At 35.4% G+C, this 22226-nt stretch overlaps 3 protein-coding genes across 7 annotated transcripts; 1 reads left to right on the plus strand and 2 right to left on the minus strand.

Annotated features, from left to right (window-relative positions):
- The first annotated feature begins 4250 nt into the window (after positions 1 to 4250).
- Positions 4251 to 8966, plus strand: LOC132599252 (uncharacterized). 5 transcript variants are annotated; one of them, XM_060312549.1, is made up of 13 exons: positions 4284 to 4358; positions 5196 to 5269; positions 5371 to 5485; positions 5591 to 5815; positions 5911 to 5993; positions 6123 to 6223; positions 6293 to 6416; positions 6510 to 6664; positions 7284 to 7420; positions 7515 to 7685; positions 7788 to 8012; positions 8137 to 8370; positions 8612 to 8966. In XM_060312549.1, exons 1-13 carry the CDS (start codon positions 4356 to 4358, stop codon positions 8750 to 8752), a joined length of 1788 nt encoding a protein of 595 aa, XP_060168532.1. In that variant the 5' UTR covers positions 4284 to 4355; the 3' UTR covers positions 8753 to 8966. The 5 variants fall into 5 exon arrangements, with proteins under 5 accessions (XP_060168544.1, XP_060168551.1, XP_060168532.1 ...); XM_060312561.1 differs by lacking the exon at positions 5196 to 5269 and having other exon boundaries at positions 4251 to 4358; positions 5366 to 5485; XM_060312568.1 differs by lacking the exon at positions 5196 to 5269 and having other exon boundaries at positions 4278 to 4358.
- Positions 8967 to 14200: 5234 nt separating this feature from the next.
- Positions 14201 to 17726, minus strand: LOC132599283 (calnexin homolog). The gene is made up of 6 exons (XM_060312589.1): positions 17511 to 17726; positions 17114 to 17183; positions 15084 to 16207; positions 14915 to 14986; positions 14712 to 14831; positions 14201 to 14603 (listed from the first exon to the last, which is right to left on the minus strand). Exons 1-6 carry the CDS (start codon positions 17601 to 17603, stop codon positions 14463 to 14465), a joined length of 1620 nt encoding a protein of 539 aa, XP_060168572.1. The 5' UTR covers positions 17604 to 17726; the 3' UTR covers positions 14201 to 14462.
- A 2610-nt stretch (positions 17727 to 20336) lies between these two features.
- Positions 20337 to 21864, minus strand: LOC132622361 (uncharacterized). The gene is made up of 2 exons (XM_060336995.1): positions 21491 to 21864; positions 20337 to 20645 (listed from the first exon to the last, which is right to left on the minus strand). Exons 1-2 carry the CDS (start codon positions 21730 to 21732, stop codon positions 20585 to 20587), a joined length of 303 nt encoding a protein of 100 aa, XP_060192978.1. The 5' UTR covers positions 21733 to 21864; the 3' UTR covers positions 20337 to 20584.
- Between the last annotated feature and the right edge of the window lie 362 nt (positions 21865 to 22226).

Consider the following 22226-nt stretch of genomic DNA (forward strand, 5'->3'; position numbering starts at 1 on the left):
TATTTGTGATCCTGAGGATATCCAATCAACTTGTAGCAGGATTTTCTAGTATGGTTCCTTAGGTGACAGTTATCACAAGATAAGTCATTGTTCTTCTTGTATCTATTGTTTTGAATGGATTCCAGGGCAGTAGAATCATGTATATCTAGGTGCTGCATCGACATAATAGAGTTAGAGATCAAGTTTGCCTGTACTCTTTGACTCTCATCCTGCATAATCATGTTGTAAGCCTGGTTGAAGTTAGGACTAGGTACTGTCATGAGAATTTGACTCCTGGATTGTGCAAATGTCTCATTGAGTCCCATTAGGAATTGTATGAGTTTTTGTCTTTCTATGTGTTCAGAATATTCCTCATACTTATCACAATTGTAGGCATGAAATGGAACCAATGAATCAGATTCATCCCAAAGATTCTTTAACCTAGAAAAGTACCCAGAAACTGTAAGAGTCCCTTGACTCATAGTGCATATTTCACGATGCAGTTGATAAATTCGAGTTAGGTTATGTTTGTCAAAACGTTCCTTCAAATCTTTCCATACACTATCTGCATTCGATGAAAACATAAGGCCATTGGCCAATTCCTTTGAAACTGAATTTCTCAACCATGATAGAACAAAGGCATTACACCTTTCCCACTCATGTTCCAAATCCCCTTTATACTTTTCCTTAAGACATTTTCCATCAATAAATCCTAATTTATTCTTAGCTAACAAGGCAATCCTCATAGAACTACTCCAACCAGTATAATTTTCAATTCCAGTGAGCTGTTGAGGAATTAACACAATACCTGGATTATCTGATGGATGGAGATACAGATGACTTCTGGGATGAATGTCCGTGAACTGTTCAGTTTGTTCATTGTTCGATGAGTTCGAATTTTGAATTCCATTCGTCATCTTCAATTTTCAACTATTGAATGACTGAATGCAAAATTGTTCCAATTCGGTTGTGAAACAGAACATTCGATGATGTAAAGCACAAAATTAACCAGCTACAGATCACGAGAATCTCCGATTTGCGAGATTTAGAAATTGCAAGTTGAAGTCGGCGAACTGTGTGCTTCTTCACCTTTCTTCTCCAATGTGTTCTTCCATGGTTGAATTCATCAGCTAGGTCTTAATCGTTTACCAAAGCTCTGATACCATGTTAAAAGGAGAAACCTAACTGTGAATCATCAATGGTGATTGAGAGAGATACGATGATTAAGGAAGAAGAGAGGTAGGCACCAGCGAGTTTTGAGAATAACCGACTTAGTCTTTCATTCCACACTTCTCAAAATATATACACGTCATTAAAAAATGCCAGCTGTAAACTAACCACTTCTAATTATCTAACTAACTGTGTACAACCAGTCTAAGCTATCCTATTGAATGTACAAGTAAAAGCAGCAGCTAACACTAATTTCTACATAGGTAAATTGTGCAATAATACGAATTTCAACTTGTAATCATGTGTAAATACAGAGTACGTGCGTGTAAATAGTGTAGAAGTTTATACTCACTTCATTGGGGCATGACTACATGAGAGTGAATTTTTGAAGACATAGCACAATCCGATTCGATCAAGCAGGGGGTTTTGATCTCCATGTACAGGTACTAGTTGAAGATGTTTTGCATACTGAAATTGGAGAAGATACCACTCAGAGATCGTGATAAGGATGATATTCGAAGATTATGCAAAAATAAAGGATCGATCAAACTAAGAAATGGAAAGCCATTCGAGAAATTACGTATGTATTTATGCAACTGCAGCAGGACATGTATAAATTACCTACTAGAGATAGGGAAGTAATGGAGGTGAGATCCAACAAGAAGCAAAGCATCACCATTTTTATGGAACTCTTCGCCCGCGTTTTGTTCATTCTGAGGGTGTCCAACGTGAACGGTAACGCCATAACGAAATAAGCACTTAGAATGTTTCATGAATATGTATGAGTAGAAATTAGTATCTATTAAACATAATAAAAGGCCAAAGTCATACATATCCTGATTTTTCATTTAGACCCCCCAACTGAAATGTTGACCATCTGAACCCCCGAACATAAGATAAACTGTGTCATTTGAACCCCTCGTGCCAGCTGGGCACACGCGTGAAGCTCACTTGCTATGATATGGAAAAATAGACCAATAAAAATAAGTCATGTCATGTTACCTGTTATAAAAAAAAAAAAGGCATGTCAACAAAAAAATTTTTTTTTAACAAAAACTCTATTTTAAAATCTATTTAAATAATTTAAAAAATTTGAAAAACCCAACCCATCCTCTCTGATAGCCCACTTCATCGCCGCCACTGCCCCCGCCGCCGCCGGCGCTTCAATTTTTTTAAATTATTTAAATAGATTTTAAAATAGAGTTTTTGTTAAAATTTATTTTTAATGATTAAAAATTTTAAAAAAGAAAGCGACGGCGGTGGAGGAGGCAGCGGTGGCAGTGGCGGTGGTGAAGTGGGCTATCGGAGAGGATGGGTTGGGTTTTTCAATTTTTTTTTAATTATTTAAATAGATTTTTAAATAGAGTTTTTGTTAAAGTTAATTTTTAATGATTAAAAATTTTAAAAAAAGAAAGCGGCGGCGGCGGTGGAGGAGGCAGCGGCGGAGGAGGTGGCAGCGGCGGAGGAGGCGGCGGTGAAGTGGGATATCGGAGAGGATGGGTTGGGTTTTTATTTTTATTTTAATTATTTAAATATATTTTTAAATAGAGTTTTTGTTAAAATTAATTTTTAATGATTAAAAATTTAAAAAAAAGAAAAAATTTGGTCTCTCACGCTCTATTTAAAGCAGTGAGCTTCACGCGTGTGCCCAGCTGGCACGAGGGTTCAAATGGCACAGTTTATCTTATGTTCGGGGGTTCAGATGATCAACGTTTCAGTTGGAGGGTCTAAATGGAAAATCATGACAAGTTCAGGGGTCCATCTATGACTTTGGCCAACATAAAATAAAAGCTTTAATTTTTTAGAAAAAATAAAATAAAATAATATAGTACTCCTTTGTCCAAAAAGATTGCCTTCCTTTTTTTTTTTTTAGTCCGTTACAAAAATATTGACACCTTTCTATATTTAGAAATAATTTAACTTTACGAGATGGTTTACAGCCACACAAATATCTAAGACTTATCACACAAATATTTAAGGTTTGTTTTGGAGTTTGGACTACATATTTTAAAAGTCTCCCTTTGTTTCTTAAATTTTGTTCTAAGTCAAACTAAGACAATTTTTTCGAGACGGAGGGAGTAGTTATTTTGGTATAGATAAAAGAGGAAGTGAACTTTTTACAAAATATCTTTATTTTTTATACATAAGAGATTTGAAAAAAATACATAAGAGATGTGAAAAAGACATTTTCTTTTATTGAAATTTTAAGAGGCCTAGAAATTTTATTTCCGCACGAAATATAAAATTTAACACATGGCACTTGCTTATTTTTTGGTTAAGAACACATGTGACGTAATGAAAGTGGTATGCATTAAATTCGGTTGGAGAAAGATTTGGTGTATAAAAAAGTTCAAGCGAGATGGAACTTCAGGTCAGTAACATAGGAAACAATACCCACACTTTCACAAACTACAGAATCTTCAAGTTATTTCCACTAATTTTGCTCGTAAAAGTGCGTCAGAGGGATTTCGTTACAAATTTGAACAACATAGGAGTTTCTTTTTCTCTTTTCGTAGTGGTATCCACTTTTTTCCTTTTTATTTCTTAACGAAGCAGTAGTACTTTTTAAATGTACTTATATTTAATAGAGAAGTAACAGTTATGTCATCTTAGTTTAAATTTTTTATAAGCAAATTAAAAGCTTGGAGCATAAACTTTTTAAATGAAAATATTGTAGAATTGATTAGAGACCAAACATTAAAGTGGTACTCCTCCTGTTCAAATTAAATAAGTGTTCACTCGATCCTTTTCACGTCTTTTAAAGAAATACAAACTCTTTAAAAAATTAATAATTTACCCTTAATTATTAAGACTCTTCCTTGTTATTACATTGAGTAAATAGGGACAAATTTTAAAAAAATAAAGTAAATAGGAGTAATTTTGTAAGTGAATGCTAATTTTGAACCAAATTAAAAGGCACACTTATTTTGAACCGTAGGAAGCACCGCAAGAGCAAACATATAAAACTTCACACAGAGGAAAGAGCAAAGAAACGGAAAGGCAGAGTCCTCATGGCTTATTACATGGCTACCTGCGAATGCCACACGTGTCACTCGCTAGCCACGTTGACACCACTCTTCTTTCGGTCTTTCCATTATAATAATCCACGTTCCTCGAACTGTTTCTTGTCTCTACCCTGTTAATTGCTGCTCCATTTTATTCATCATTCCATTAGAATATTGGATTTTGCCTGCATTTCCAAAACTATGGTACACTCTCCCACTTCGCCCTTTTTATCATCTCTTGCTTAATTAGGAATTGCGTTTCTGCTGTTTCATTTTTGTTTACTTAAATTGGTACAGTACTTTTGACGCATTTACATGCTACTGGCTAATGCACTACTATATGGAGTGTATGTAGCTTCTTGTTTAATTACCGCTGCAAGCTAGAGTCCAATTCCTAGTCAATGCATTTGCTAGCTTGTGGATAACATACGTTAGAACTGCTGAATAACTCCTGAATATAGTTTTGTACTTTACGAACGAAAATACCATACTAGAAGGTGAAGAGTTTTAGGCTGTATTCGGCAAGTAAGTGATTTTTATATATTTTTTGATGTCTGTGCAACAGTGCAAGTAAGCACAAAATGCTGTCCTAAACATATTCTTATATAGTAACATTTTTATATAAGGTAGGCAAACACTATGGTGGTGGAGTAGTGGGGGTTGGTCGGTTGGAGGTAGGGGCTACGGGGTGGGGGGGGGGGGATGGGTTGGGTTGGGTTGTGTTATGTTAGAAGATGGGAAGTAGTGGAATGTCACTCATGGGACGAGTTATTTTCCTTGGTTTCACCGGATTAGTCATTTCCTCATTTTGAGAAAATCTTTTGCAAAAATTTTGACCAACCAATCTGAGCAAATTGAAAATGTTTTTGTCCATGCCAAACACACCCTTATGAAGAACTTCGTAAGTCGCACCCAGCATGTTGTTGTAAAGATTGAAGCTGAAAATGTGCTTAATTAAAAAAATGGTTAAGCAGGTTAATTTGTGTATCTTCTTTAATCATCGAACTATGTGTTTCTTCACAACTAACATTTCTAAAGCAGGTCAGAATTTATAGAATGTTGTGCAAAATTTTACCACACAGCACCGGGGGTTATTCCCGGGAATTCACCTCAAGGTAGCACATTCGAATTTGCAGTCCATGATAAAGCTAGTGGTCTCTGTTATATGTTTCCTATTTTCTGTTCAATATTCTTTAATCGATATTGGTCAGGACAGTGGGAAATTGGGTCCTAAAAACTGCGGCGAACACTTGGAACAAGCCAAAAATGAATTTCCAGTATGTAAATGTGGATTCGATATGTTGGATGCTGGCTTTTTCGATGACTGTAAGGTACTGTGGCAGTGTTAAATTCACTTTAACATTTTTGTTTGTACTCTTGCCATTAATTAGAAAGTAAGAATGGACCATTTTTGTATCTGGTGTCATTTCTTTCAGAAGCTTGAAATACAAAAGGGTGCAAAAGATTTTAACATTCCTATAATAAGATCAAACCGGAAGTTGGTTGCTACTGCGAATGGAGGTTTGCATAACCCTTCTGCTATAGTTTTCAATTCTGCATGGAAATCCCAAGAAGCAAACCAAGCAACAGACAAGTTCAACTACCCGGTATCCTCTGGTATTCAAAGGCCAAAAAATGATGAGGATATTGCCTTCATGAGTGTAAGTGCACCCTGTAGTCCCTTTAACTTATAGTGATAACAAAGGAACTATGTGTTTTCCATTTTTAATTTTATTATTTATTACTGTTGTATCAGATTCTTGAACTTGGGCAACTTCTCAGGGCAAAACTGATTACATCAGAGGAACTCACTGGAATTTTTTTGAACAGATTAAAAAGGTATGGAACTCACTGGAATTTTTTTGAACAGATTAAAAAGGTATGGTGAATGCTTTGCTTCCATTTATCTGATTTGCATACTATTGAATAGTTTGATTCGCAAAATGACTGCTATGCCGAGTGTCACAGGTACGGTCCTGTCCTTGAATCCGTTATCACAATTACTGAAGAATTAGCTTTTCAACAAGCAAAAGAGGCTGATCAACTTCTTGCAAAAGGCAAATATTTGGGTAATATACAATTAACTTTCTCTGAATTTGAAGGGATTAGATACATTTATTTGATTATGTTCTTTATAGGTCCTCTTCATGGGATTCCGTATGGTCTGAAGGACATTATTGCAGTACCAAACTATCCCACGACGTGGGGTTCCAAATCTTTCAAAGATCAAGTTCTTGATGTTGAAGCTTGGGTCTATAAGAGGTACTGACAAATTAATAAAATGTAGAGGCCATGTTCAGAAACCACCCTACATTGTACATGTCTTTGTATAATTTGTAGATACGGTTGATGCAGGCTGAAATCTGCTGGTGCAGTTCTTGTTGCAAAATTAGTCTCTGGTTCTTTAGCATATGATGATATCTGGTTTGGTGGTAGAACAAGAAACCCCTGGAATATTGAAGAATTTTCTACTGGTTCATCAGCCGGGCCAGCGTCCTGCACCTCCGCAGGTATATTAAATTAGCTTTCTCTAATAGGTATTTTCATGGAGGCAAATAACATTTTCCATTGTAGAAAGTATGATATTTGTTCTGTTAGATACATGGGTGGATTTAGAGTTGTAGTTACATCCTCGGTAAGAACCTAGTAACTTTGGCCTAGACCTTGTATTTGTGTTAAGAAATTCACTTAGTATGTATAAAGAATATTCACTTAGTATGTATAAATAATCTATCCATAATTTATTAAGCAAAAAGGGGTTGGGGTCCAGAATTCATAGACTTAAAATTTGGAATCCGCCTCTAGCTAGATACCTACATTTGTTTCTTTATCTGCACGGGTGAAAGAATGGATGATTTATACTAATTTTCATTTTTTTTCAGTGATGCAAATCAATCGAATTTAAAAGGTCTTCCATATTGTGCCCAATCCTGCCCAATCCTGAAATTGGTTCTATACATATGGCAGAGAAAAATAAATGCAATAGATAAATTGTGATGGGCAATATCATCCTAGCATGAACTTTCCGTTTTTGAATGGAGCCCCTGAGAAGAGTTAGAATATGCGGTGCCAAATAAGATTTAGTTGGCACAGTATTATTGTTATGACAAAAGAATGTCCATAATGCAGGTACAGTTCCATTTGCAATTGGTTCAGAAACTGTTGGGTCTATTACCTACCCAGCTTCTAGGTGTGGTGTTACTGCATTACGGCCCACTTTTGGAGCTGTCGGTCGTACCGGAGTTATGAGCATATCCGAAAGCTTGGTATCTTATTTCTTCCAAAAAATTTGATTACTTTTCATATGTTTTTTATCCTTAATTATAGAGGTGTTGACCCTTAAATTTGGTTGTTCATTAGGACAAACTAGGCCCTCTTTGTAGAAGTGCAGCAGATTGCGCGGTTGTTCTTGATGCCATTCGGGGAAAGGACCCAGACGATCTTTCATCCAGAGACATCATGTTAGCCGATCCGTTTTCAGTTGATATCACAAAACTCACTGTTGGGTATCTTGAAGATGCCGACAAGGAAGTAAGTGATTGCTTTTCATTACCAGAAATTCGCTATGTGACTAGTTCAATTAGGTCCTTTATCCTATGTGTATGCAGTGCTGTTTAATTATGTTAATGACAGGTTGTTGATCTACTTAAGTCAAAGGGAGCGAATATGGTTCCATTTAATCTGGATTACACTGTTGATAGTGCTCAAGGCATTGTCAGCTTCACTATGGATATTGAAATGCTAGCGCATTTTGATGAGTGGCAGCGGTCAAACAAGGATGATGAATTTGAAGCTCAAGACCAATGGCCTATTGAGCTTCACCGTGCCCGAGTAATATCTGCTGTAGACTATATTCAGGTATATGTCGTGATCTAGAGACATTTCTCTAGGTGTTAAAACACTTTGGCCTCGGATAGAGCCTGATCCACTTCAGCAATCAAGTTTTTCCTTTAGTGTTAAAGAACGAAGTTGTACTTCACAGGCACAGAGAGGTAGAAGCAAATTGATTCAGGAAGTGAAAGAGAGCTTCAAAGTTGATGCATTTATCGGAGATGTAAGTGACTGGGAGAAAGTTTGTGTAGGCAATCTCGTGGGTATGCCGGTAATGGTGGTTCCAACAGGTTTTAAGAAGATATCGAATGCACCATCCAATGATACTCGCAGGAAGACAACAATAACTACTGGCATTTATGCTCCTCCTGACCATGATCATGTTGTAAGGCTCTAATACTCTCTCTTGTTTTTCTTGGGATTTTCAAGGGACATCTGTCACTATAGGCAAATTTAGGATCTAGAGTCCGCATATTCAGGCGAGAGTGATCTTATTATAATTTATGTGTACATATGAAAACACATAGTTCGAGGAGTTGAAAGTAATGAGTTCAGTTGAACCCACCCACCCCACGATAACCTGAATCCGATTCTCTATATTGATGGTGTGTTCCTTTTACTCGCAGGCTTTAGCATTGGCAATGGCATATCAGTCGGTGACTAATTATCATAAGCAGCGTCCTCCAATTGATGACATTGGGCCAAACGATTCGATTTCAAACCCACCTACATCCACTGTACCTGCAAGACAATTACGTGGTTATTAATCTTTGTAGGGTGTTCAATGTCACTCTGCATGTCCTTTAATTATTATAGATGTAACCGCTTGTTGTAATAGTCAAAGTGTTGAATCATCTTCTCTTAGTGACACATGGAAAAGAATACTTCACTTCCTCTTTTTTTTTTTTTTTTTTTTCTTTTTCTGCTAAATGGACCGTGCAGGAGCCTTGGTTCATATATATATTGGTTCCGTTTCTGTAACACTTTTCAGTAGGTGATGGTTTGGTTCTTTTGTGTTTAACAAATATTAGATTTTGTTTCAACTCAAATTTCAATTTTAAATCAAAGAAGGGATCAAGAATATAGAACATGCAATGGTTTGACTTCGACATATCAAGGATGATAGGAGTAAAGAATTAAACTAATAGCAGTTCTGGATGGCACAATTTTCAATAGTTGACAAAACTTGATCTTGGATTCAAAAGGCTGGATGTTTGGTTCTGATTCGTAACTTTTTTAAGTCAACCTTATCAGATGTTAAGACTTTAAAGTGTTGAGACTTGATATGAGATGATATGTGCATCGGTGCCAACGTACCAAAGGGGTCCTCAACCAACTCCTTTCAAGTAAGAGCCTAAGAGGTGGTGCTGTATTCCTCTAAAATAGACTAGAGGCCACAGCACGGGCCCAACAATATGTTGTCTTTTACTTATTAATGTATTCCTTGTTACTATATCTTTTATTTATTTTTAATTAATCTATTTTAAAATAATGATATATTTTCAAAAATTTTGATAACTATCAAGTTTAACTAGTTTTAAAAAATAATTAACTTTAAACCTCTCGTTTTAACTTTTATAAGAAGTTTTTATTGCCACAAAAGTATTAGGCCATGGTTAAGAACACAAGTTTCCAAAAGTTCTATGGCTACACAAATATTATGACATGTTTAATGTCACAACTTTTTGAAGTTCTTTTTATTTCTTTATTAAATTTCGTGTTGAGCCAAATAATGTTAAACAAATTAGAAGGTAAAAACTTAAGCTCACAAAATGTTTACATCAAATAATATTAATTTACGATGATTAAGAGATAGTATAATAATTAATCATAATTTTAGTGAAAGAAGTATTTTGCAAATACATGCCATACATCTATTGATATGATATAATCATTCGATACAAATAAGTTTTAATCCAAATTAAAAGAGAGACAAAGAGAACATTTTAGTGTTGTCTTGATTTTGCCATTTTACTCTCTTGATTTTGAAATAAGTTAACCGCTGTAACTTTTATTGCATTAAATTTCAATAAAAAACTTAATCGTCATATAATATAATTTTAGCATGTGATTTATGTCAACTATTGTTACCTTTTGATTGTGAGTAAAACTTAAGTTTAACAAAGGTACTTTACCTCTAGTTAAGTTAGATTAGCTCATTTGAAGGGGAAAAAAAATAACTCATTTGAATACTATATTATAGCAGTGAAAATATAAAAATGAGGCCATCTATAATGATTAATGACTAATTAATGATTATACATGAATATTTGTGGGTCCCCTGATACGATGATGTAGAGACATGGATGAGACACTCCAATATTAGTGTGGAATGATATGATCCCAATTGGCACAAGTCCCTCAAGACCTTTCACAAGTAGCCAACCAAAGAGCTCCAAGTACTCCAAGCCATGTTCAAGAAAAGAGGAGCGTTGGAAGAGCTTGAGGAGAGGATTTCAAGAGTCTATAACATTTGAGAGATAGCTCGGGAGGATCTAGAAGAGGCCACTCCAAAAGTGGCTAGGAGCGCAAAGTGGCTAGAAATGCAATTCATGGTTAAAAGATGCAAATCTTGGTCTGGTATTCAATGCAAGACTAAGGATGCAAATTAAGGTTATTATCACGACCCAAACTGAAGGGTCATGACGGGCACTTGACCATACTAGTCAAGTACCACCTGACATACATCTTTAACATCAACATAAACATAGGTGGGCTGATAGGGCCATCATATGACTCTCAATAAACTCACAAGGAACATGCATGTATTAATCTGTTCTGAAAGACTCATCTGACTGTACATCATCTGACTATATTAGACATCATCTGACTATATTAGACATCATCTGTCTACAAGCCTCTACTGGAATACATAACACAACGTGGATAGGACAGGGCCCCGCCATACCATATATATATATATATATATATATATATATGACCATGCTGACTCCTGGCATCTCTGAAACAAATGGAGTGCATCAACCTCATCCGCAGAGCTGATATCCTAATAGATGGATCACCAACCTGTATCTCAGAACCTGCGAGCATGAAACACAGCCCCCCCAAGCAATATGAGAGTCAGTACGAATAATGTACTGAGTATGTAAGACATGAAAACAGTATATATGTAAGAATCATGAAAGCATCTGAGATATATGAGTTAATCTGTATATCTGAATGTATCGGTGTGACTGTATATCTAGAAATGTCTGTATAACTCTGTATAACTGGAAGTGCCTCTGAGGGCGTATGACATGCATGCTTTCTTTCAAAAATCATATACATGGGTCATAGTATAACTGTTAGTGTTGTGGAACGTACAACCCGATTCATAATGTTAGTGCTGCGGAACGTGCAGTCCGATCCATATATCATATCGGCCCCTCTGTGGGCATCATCATCACTGTGTACCAACTTATCAGGTGGTAATGCATATATAACTCCTATCTATTTCCCCATACCCCACATACATATAATATACGCGTATATAGCGCCTTCTGGTCATGGGTCAATGTGCATATGTATAAATGAATGCGATGCATAAGTAAAATGAATAAATAGAACTCTCGGAGTGACATAAAGTCGTACTACCTCCGATAGACATCTTTTGAGCTAATATCATCAATATACGTAATCTCAAGACCCATGAACAGAAGGAATAATCATAAAAAGGGGTACAGGAACATCAAAGACTAGAGTACTCCTAATGCTTCTAAGAGTAGAGTAATATGGAAGCTCATTCATTCGTTCGTTCGTTAATATCATAAGGGTCATGCCAAAATGAAAGAAAGGATAGCCTTAACATACATGCATGATCTCCTTCTTAGTCTATAATTAAGCTCGCATAATCTCCTCGCGTCTACAACAAGATAAATGATGTCGTCGTCAACAAACAGTGTCGCAACTATCATACTTTACTAATCTTATAACCTATGGAAAAACGTGCAGCACCTCCCCTGTTATACTATATCCCAAAGGACACAAAGGGTCATTAACAGCCCAACAACAATCAACAATAACAACAACTACTATATAATCCAATATAAACCTCTTCGATTACTTTAAGAATCATATCGAGCGGCAAGCTCGTTGAACGAATAACAAAGCATCATTCAAACCCAACTCTCCTTTCATAATTCAGTCCACTCCCTTCATATCATTATACTTATGTTTACCATATCCTTTTCCACCTAAAACATCATAAAGAAAATCTCTAAACAGTCCATATGTTTTAACTCTTCAACCTTCACTTCTGAGTCCTAGTTTTACTTGTTTTCCTTTTTCACTTCCTTCAATTAAAACATGGATAATCTTAACAACAATAACCACAATATAGTCAGTTTATATTCCAAAATTTCCAGCAATTAGAAACCATATTTACATCTTCAAAACAGTCCAACAACATGACAATAAGCTACTACCATTTTACGACGAGCGACAAGCTCGGATTGGAACACATATAACCCGTATTACCTTTTGTAAGTTCCTTTCTTAACTTAATAATATTCTCAACATGATAATGAAATCATTTATTACAAATTCCAACTTTATACCATAGGATTATAACAAGAAAACAGTCCGCAAAATCAACTACTTCCGAATAGCAATTCTATTCATAAGTTCATGCTTTTCTCGTCAATTCACCTCAATCAACATCAAAATAATCATAAGTACAACCAAAAAATAATATATACTCACCTTATACAGTAGCCCCAAGTTGAATCCCAAGCTTCCCTTAGCTTATATTCACCTTCAACAACAACCCAATACGATAAAAGTAATTTCCTTTCACTTAGGCTAACTTTCAAGGTGTAACTTGCATCAAATCTTTGTGCTTGGCTCTTGAATCCATGAGAATTGATTATAGAGGGTTTGGGAGAGTTTAGGGGTGAGAAAGGGATAGAAAATAATGCAAAAATTCAGATTTCTCATTTCTAATATTTGTGATTTTTACTGTTCATTTTGTGTCACTGTTCATCCGCGTTACTATTCATCCTCATACTGTTCATCCGCGTTACTGTTCATCTAGTGGAATTATTTCAGGGACTCGATTTTTCCATCGTTTTTCATGGATGGTCTCATTCCCGAGCTTACATTAACCAACTTACGATATGAACGACGCAAAAATTTTCGGAGGTGTAACAGTTATAATTTCAAGCATTGGACAGTTGGAGCATTGAAGACCCATGTTGGGGCTATTTTCGCAAAGAACCACTTTAGGGCCTTTGTTGTAATGTCAAGACTATAAATAGGGTACTTAGTTTTCATTTGCTCCTTAGCTTGAATATTGATGAAAAACTCTTTTTGAGAGATTGTTTAGTTATCTTAATATAGATTGTTTGGTCGCTTCTGAGTGTGATTTCTTTGATGCTAATTGAATTGCATTTCCATTGGGTTCATAGTGTGTTGCTCATTTGTGGATTTCATTTGGATAATTCATTGAATTTAAATAGTTTAGGTTCCTTGGTTGAATTTCAATTAGGAGGGTTTAAGTTTAGAATATGCCTAAGAATCCATTACTAAGTGGGTCTAACTTTTATCTTCTAACTTCTCATCCCCAATTCTTCATCTATCATTTTATTTCCTTTTGTTGTTCTTGAATTTCTTAGAGTTTCAATTAGGTTTCTATCACAATAGGCATAAGCAGTTAACTAAAATGACTAAAATGCCATTAAAAAATAAGTTAATCAAACTAAGCTAACATGTCGATCCCATAGCCAAGCTAACATGTTGATCTCATAGCCTTTAACTCACTCTTCTATAAAGTAAAAATTAAAAGAGGAACGAACGATTTTATAAATTTAATAATTGAAGAGCATGCAAAAAACGTGATTTTCAGTTTGTACAGTTAATCGAACAAATTCCTAAACCACTAAAACTGATCTTGTATGGATGGTCTTGTTGTAGAATAGAGTCACACCCACGGAGTTCATTTGGTGACCGTTAAGGAAAATGGTAAAAGCGAGTCAAAAAATAATACTTATTTGATAATCCAACGAAATGACATGTTGATATTAAACATAAATCTCTTTTTCACAAAACGAGAAACTCGATTAATGGATCCATTTTAGCTGCTTGTGTTATCAAATTTTCTGTCAGTGTCTCACACACCGTTGTGCTCTGAGGCTATAAGCAGTAGAGACGTCAAAGAAGTGAACACTAAGTCCACGAAGAGGGCACAGATAAACTTAAAAACAATCAACAACAGCCTATAAGCAATTTCAACAAGAATCGTTTAATTCAAAAAATATGGAAGAATAGCCTAGTGATATGGATCTGTGTCATTGTACATCGTCATACATTTGCTTGTTCCGAGGAAAAATCTCAAAAATTGGCGACATATTTGCTCGCCTGGCCATTAGGCAATAAGGGGAAAATGAAGTAAAATGTAATAAAGGGAAACAAAAGAAGAGCATAACACCTAATTCAAACGTCTAAGTCCTTCTAGCAGTCACTAGTCCCTCTTTCCCATCCCTAATCTTCACGTCTAGTCTTCCTACGAGCAGCTGCGGCAGCATCCTCATTCTTCTCTTTTTTCTCCTCCGTGGCTCCTTGGCTGTTTGAACTTGATGCCTCAGCGCCATCACTTTTCTTAGCCTTTCCAGTAGCTGTTGCCTGCACAAGCAAGAAGTATTCTTTTATCAAACATACCCAATGAAAAGAGTTCCATTCTTTTCTTTTCTTCCTTATGGGGAGGGGGCCCTGATTTGGGTTCAGACTTACAGGTAGCTGCTTCTTTCCACCAAAGGTGAGCTTCAAGAGAACTGTGAAAATGACAATTATGATTGATATGACTGCACCAACTATGAGATTGGGCTGTTTCTCGGCCTTTTCAAGAAAATCCTAAAAGAAAAAGTCCCTGTATTAGTCACACATATAAAAAATGAAACAACATGCAACGTCAACACACCGGGTCATTCACTCACCAGTACTTTGGACTTGCGTTCGCCCAAGAAGGGAATTTCAGCCACCTTGTAGAGGAGATCAAATACCATTTTCTGCAAAGTGTTCCAAATATATGTCGGATTAAGTGACCGAATAAATAGAAAAATCAAGAACAATGGAATGTATCTTGAAGAAAGTGTAATCAATTACCTGGAATCCATTGAGCCCACCAGAGATCGCTGCTTCCTCAGCCTTCTGCTTCTCTTTCTCTACATCAAACTTGGTCTTCCATGCAGTGTTCCTGTATGAGTTTGCAACTTTCTCATCACTTGTTATCAAGACATTGTCAAATAATATACCATCTTGCATTGTCCAGATTTCAATGCCAATTGCTGCAATAGGCTCAAAATTGGGCCTATCGAGTTCGAAGTAGTTGGGATTTGGAATATCCCTTGGCTTCCAAATACCCTTGTAATTGGGGTTGTCAATCAGTGGAGCATGCCATTTTCCCTTGTAAGCTGGATTGCTCTTCATTGGTCTTTTCCATTCTCCACACCCAGGGGCTTCTTCACACTTTGGGTTGTCAATTTTTGGAGCTTCCCATTCACCATCTTCCTCATCAACCCAATCTTCAGGCTTTGTTGCCTCAGGATCATCGATCTCTTCAGGCTCGTCATCCAACCATCCCTCAGGCTTCTCAGCTTCCTCATCTTCAATTTCCATTGGTGCATCCTCATCCCAATCATCTGGTTTCTTAGCATCTGGGTCTGGAATTTTTGCCCTCTCATCCCAATCCTCGGGCTTCTTATCATCTGGATCTGGAATGGTCTTCACAGGAACAAGAGGTGGCTCAAAATCATCATTTGAAAGGAAGTTAGCCTTCTTCTTCTCTTCCCCGTCAATTAAGATCAGCAAAGCATTGTCTGGTCTCAGTACAGCAGTGTAAACATGGGTTAGTTTGTCAGAAGGTACAGATGGTGGAAACTTAAGGTGGTGCTCAATGTACTCCCCGCTCTTAGGATTCTTATGTTTCAAGATGAAGTGAACCTTGTCAGTGGCTCCACATTTATCTGGTCCAAACATTATAGTATAGGGAGACTCGTTATTGAATTCCTTAGGGATCCATCCTGCCTCCTGGGGGCGGAGGTATTTAAGATAAGCACCACCACACTCAAGTCCTTCCTGGAAGCGAACTTCATATTGAAGAACCACAGTTCCATCTTTAAGGTCGACAACATCGTCAAGCTCCTTGACAATAGCATATTTCCTTGCCTTCTCACTCACAAGAAGCCCATGGTCATCATGTCCTTCACTCTTGGCATGTTTCCACACACCTGAGACAAAATTACAACTCAATATAAACACTTGAAACTACACTTGAAACTTTGACAGTCAAAGATTGGCTCGGTATTGTAGACATAAAGACATTGCACAAGGATATCAGGCACACTCTACAGTGAGAAATTTATCTTAACAGTTAAAGATTGAGTTAACATTATAGGCATAAATACATTGCACAAATATACAAGATTGGCTAATGTGACACAGATCGAGGAATTCTACATTGCTTCGAAACAAACGGATTTAGGCCCATATCTGTTACTGGGAAGCATAGCATATACATTAGTATTTCAACTCTAAAACATGGTTCATAATTTAGCAGGGTGGGGCATATTATATTACACCTTCATAGAAATTACTTTGGATTTCAAATAATAGAATATAACTACACAAAGCATCTCATCGCCTTCTTTGCCTTGATTCTGTAGGTATAGACTGATGTCACAAGCAACATAATAAAGATGTTCTATTGAACATCCATCCCTTCTTTTTTGAGTTGTATAAGCATTGAACACATTAATCAGCATATCCCTTTAAGTTTCTATTTGATATTTTGGTATCATCTCACTATCTCCACCCTCAGCCAAGGCTAGAACATAAGCAGAGCACGCATTCATCCGCAAAAATTCAAAAATCATCATTAACAATTTAAATCATGAGTGCCCAAACGAAGAAAAAGAAGAAGAGAACACTCCATCCTTCTCATCTTATATTTCATTTTGGATGACATATGACAGATTTGCTTATATACACTTCCACAATTTTCGACAATTCAAATTGCAAAGTTTGATATTTGATGTGATTTTGCTTAATCAATTAAAATTTTCATTCCAATATGCTAATAGGATATACAAGTCAAATTCCAAAGAAATACTAAACAGATCCAGACAAAAACTTACCATTATAGTCCTCCTTCTCAGACACAATCCAACGCCCATCAAATGCCTTATCGAATGACTCGTAAAATTTCTACAATCACCAAAACAAAGCAACCAATTCTTAGCCAACACATACATCGTTAAAATTAAATGATCCACCAGAGCAAACAGAGGTGAATTTATAGGCTAAAATACGGGTCACATGAACCATGGTCTCTCAGTATTTTACGTATATATTTGCTAAAGTTGGTATAATATTATCCGCTAGCGCCCATGCGGCTAAAATGGTGCAATGTACTAGGGATCAATTCTCACTTAATATATTTTGTCCTTATTTTTTTCTTTTCAGTGATATATCATCGCCTCTGATCGCAAAGACAAAGATAAATATACATGTAAGAAGAGATATTTATCTTACCACATCTGAAGAGGCGTATAATTGAGACACAAAGCAACAGGCCAATAGCAACAATGTATATTGGATCAAGATCCTCCGATTTCGCTCTTCCATAACCAAAAATGGAGTATTTAGTGATGAAATTATTCTAAGAATATCAGAGATCTAAAAATGGATATGAAACCCAATTGAGTATAGATCAAGAGGAGAAGAAGAACAAGTCTCCAGAAACAGAGTGAAATTTGCAGGACTATAAATAGATCCTGAGAAATGTCGCATCGAGTTGTTGTAGCAAATTGTTCTTTCTGCCACGTGAACTGGACCAATCAATATTTGCCACGTTAGTAGTTGTTAACGATAATTGCATATGAATTCATTAATTGTTAACTATATTATTATGTTATTAAAAGAATGTTTTTTTGTGATGAGTTACCATATTAACATGTAAAAAAGTTTTGCACTTCAATTTGGTGGCTCAAAACTTTCCTTACAATCTAAGTTAATGAAAAAATTATTGCACCTACCTTGATGATTAAAAGTAATTTCACAAGATTCATTGTTTTTTCGCAAAATACTACTCTCTCTATTTCAATTTATTTGTCTGGTTTTGATTTGACAAATAGCTTAAAATATTAAATAATATTTTTGTATTTTGTAGTCTTAAACTAAAGATACGTGAAAATGTACCAAAATAATCTTTAATTTTGTGATCTTAAACATGACATGTGAAATATTAGAATTAAAGAGCTGTTAAAAAATTAAAAGAGGCATCATTTATTAAACATTAAAAAGAAAAGCAAAACAAATAAACGGAAACGGAAAAGTACTAATTCTTTTAAGAAACAAAGAACAGACGTATTATGGAAGCTACGATGGAACCACCATCAAAAGTTGATGTGGTATTCACCCTGCACATCTAATTCATCTTTATTTCTTCTTCTAAAGTTATAAGGAGCTGTTTGGACATGATTTCATCTTATGAGATGAAATTGTGAGATGAAATCATGAGATGAAATCGTATTTGGACATGCAATTTGGATTTCTTAAGTTGTAGTTTTTTTTTTTTTATAAACAGAAAAACCCCACAAGTTGTGAAAACCATCAAAAAAAATTCAATTCTTATACAATCTTACCAAATGAGTAAATCATAGTTCATAATAAAATTAATACGCTACTAGAAGGCCTTTCTAAAAAATACAACATCAATTGATCAAATTTAGTTCAATAAAAAGAAAAATTTAACAGGAATAGTAATGTAACTACTCTTTAATATAATCCTCTCACATGGTACGGACAATCTCTTCACGCCGAGCATGCATTTCTCGGTTGGTAAACATGATTGGTAAATATATCTACCAACTTATGGGTCTTTTTTTACAAAATATAAACGTATGAGTCAAATTTTACATTTATATCTTTTGAAATCATGATTTCAAATCCCAAATCATGTCTTTTGGATGATTTGGGATTTCATCTCATCAGATGAAATTAGAGATGAAATCGCCATCTTCAAATGCTGAAATCGTATGTCCAAACGCCTATTAAAATTAAGGTACTAACGATGGAGAAGACTTCAGCTTCGAGAACGTAAGAATTTCCATTACTTTCAAGATACAACAACGATTATTATGCTTTGATGTCCTTATTGAGCATGTAATGTATGCTTTCATGATGTGTTTGTAATATATTAAAGAGCATGTAATGTATGCTTTCATGATGTGTTTTGTAGAATTAAGGTACTTAAATATATACATGCACAACCAGGTTCAAAACATATATAGTGCAATAATTATTAAATACACCTTTACAAATGAAGTCGGGGATTTAAATATACATCTTCTTATTGCTCTTTCTTTTTTTATTTTTATTTAAAAAAAAAAAAAAAACTGAGCCAAAGATTTAAATCTCACGCCTGTCTTGTTATTTTTCTCTTCTTTTTAAAAAAAGTTGATCCACTCACTGGGATAGCCATGTCTTATGTTCCCTTTTGTGTTTTTGATTAGGAAAAATCCTTTGTTCCTTTGTTTGGTTTAATTTGTTTTTCCAGAATCCCAAAATACATTGAAATCCCTATTCTTCTTTTGTCGTCGTTTGTAAAATCCTTTTTTTTTTTAGATTAAGATTTTTAAAATTCCCTAACATTGAATGAAAATTTAAAGAAGAAGGAGAAGAAGTATGAGGAAGATGCTGAAAATGTGAGGCTCAAGTATATAACTCTTTTAAAAGAAAAAATGAATAATACATTTAAAAGTTTCATTTGCTCTGTAGTGAAAGACAAATTAAATATATTGACATACCAACGTTAGAGATTCACGAAATATATATGTCGGCGTTAGTGAAAGACTAATATCTTATATTGGATATTAATATCTTATATTGGGTATGTTGTTGGTGCTATACTCATTTAAAAAGGACTAAAATATTGGAAGCCTTGGAGGTTCTTGAAATCTTCTCCAATTTCTACAGCGATCCTTTTCAACACTTCCTTCATGGAACGAACTAAAATTAGAACCGCTACTGTTATCTAAAAGAGGTGAAATCATTCATATGAGATCAGAACTTCTGCTTATCTTATCTATCACTACTCAAACGGCCATATAAAGACAAGTGTGGCCAATTACAATATTCCCATATCTATTAGTTGTACGGAAAGTTAAAAGCTTTGCCCAGCTTGAATAGACTTGGCGCTCAATTATTAATTGACATTTATCGATTGAGGAAGAGAGAGGAAAGGGAGAAGGAGAAGAAAAATTAAGCTAATATACACTTATAACTTAAAGTATTTGTTCATATAATCATCAGCATATTTTGACATATGATACTGTAGAACATAAATCAAGAAAAGGATGGAGAAAATACAGACGTGCTCATTCACTAACGGAAGAGTAAAGAAAATACATGACTGCTCATAAAAGTCGAACAGGGTAAATTTTTTAAAAAAAACAAGCCTTTGTTACTGACTACTTTCGATCACGAGTTCATGGTATACTAAAAAGCGTCCTGAAGTACAAATGAACGATGCCCCTTGTCGTCCAAACAAATATTCCTGGTCAGAGAGCTTTAAGACCAACGATCACATCCAAATTGAGCAAATCTCAGTATCCGTGTGGGTTTGGATCCACTCCCACAGATTTCAGTGTTACAGCTCGAGGCTTCCTGCAAAATAAGCAATATTTAGCAATCAGAGCAACAGTGACCCTGTTGTAAGACCAGAGGAGTGCAAGAAATTCTAGAAAAGAACTATATATAGCACGATGTTAAACATAGCTCGCGACATCTTTCACCTTCGAAATTTCTTAGCATGAGTGCATCAAAGTTACGAACTTGGAATATATTATTTGTTGAAATTTTAATGATTTTTCACATATATAACTATGTTTCATTGAAAAATACTGAGCTCAGTTGAGTACTTGAACACTGAAATCATAGCTTAAAATCTCCATCCACCACTGCGTATGCAGGGTAGCAATCCTATTCCCTTCTGCCTTATGTCTTTTTCTTTTTTTTTCTTTTTTTGTTGGCGAAACAGAACGACTAATTAAATAGCAAAAGTGATTCTTGGAGACGGTCTGGATTTCCAGCGAACTGGTCGAGATTTATTGTTTTAATATTTGGGGTTGGAGGTGATTAGCTAATATGTACTCCGTCGAATTCAATCTCAATTTGTAAGACTATCTTTACTTTATTTAAATAAAATTTGGAACTTCCCAACTGCCATATTTCAGTAGTCGTTTGGTCCGAACAAGCAACGAACCAAACAAACCCTAGAGGTATTAAATCTCTTCAATCAAAACCATAACATGTTCCTCCATTTCCACTCCATAATATATTATCAAGGCTATAACAACCAAATTACCAACTCGAATACTAAAACCAGTAAAACACTTCAACAAATTAAACAAAACATACAGAGTTAGAATAGTTGTATTATATTTCAAATGCTACTGCTATTTCTTTTTAGTATTAACCAAGTACTGTATCACATAGTAGTATTGAAGTACCTGGCGAGAACATCCCCACGCATGGGATCATGCATAACAGATTGATCATCAAAATCCTGAATATGAGCTATATGTCTGAACCATGATTTCTTTAGGAACTTGTCGGCTTCTTCCAGCACAAGATCAGGCTCCTCCACCTCCGCTACAATTTCTCTCCTTGATTTCTTCACACGCACATTAGGTGATCGCCTCAGCTGGTGTACAATTGTTTCTAACCCTAAAGACATCTGTAGGGCTATCATTCCTAGTGCCACATACACCGGAAAATACTCCAACTTCACTCTCCTGTTTCAAGTTTAACAATTTCAAGTTTTATACTGCAGTATAAAGCATACTGTTATCATAAAATAATTACCCTTAAATCTCTATATTTGTATTACAAAAGGTATTTAATATATAAAAATAATCTATTCAGAATCCAGTAAGTAAACTATAATGTGATTCAAAATTATTCTAGTTCCGCCTCTATTAACGTAAATATATCAAACATAAGGGAGTGAGTGCAATTATAAGATTAGGAGAGGGTATCTATTACTGGAGTGAACAGATGCTGATTGAATGTTATATGGACGAAGGAAGTACTTATACTATCAACTATTTTATTTTACTTTCAATAAAGTGCCGGTGAAGCTAGCAGATACTGATGAATTTGGAGGCTTCAGTTTTTGTCATACAATGTTTGCAAGGGCCCAACCAAGTTAAGAATACTACAGATTTGAATTAAATAGAGAAACAT

The sequence above is a fragment of the Lycium barbarum genome, chromosome 1, assembly GCF_019175385.1.
Source record: "Lycium barbarum isolate Lr01 chromosome 1, ASM1917538v2, whole genome shotgun sequence".
NCBI lineage: Eukaryota > Viridiplantae > Streptophyta > Magnoliopsida > Solanales > Solanaceae > Lycium > Lycium barbarum.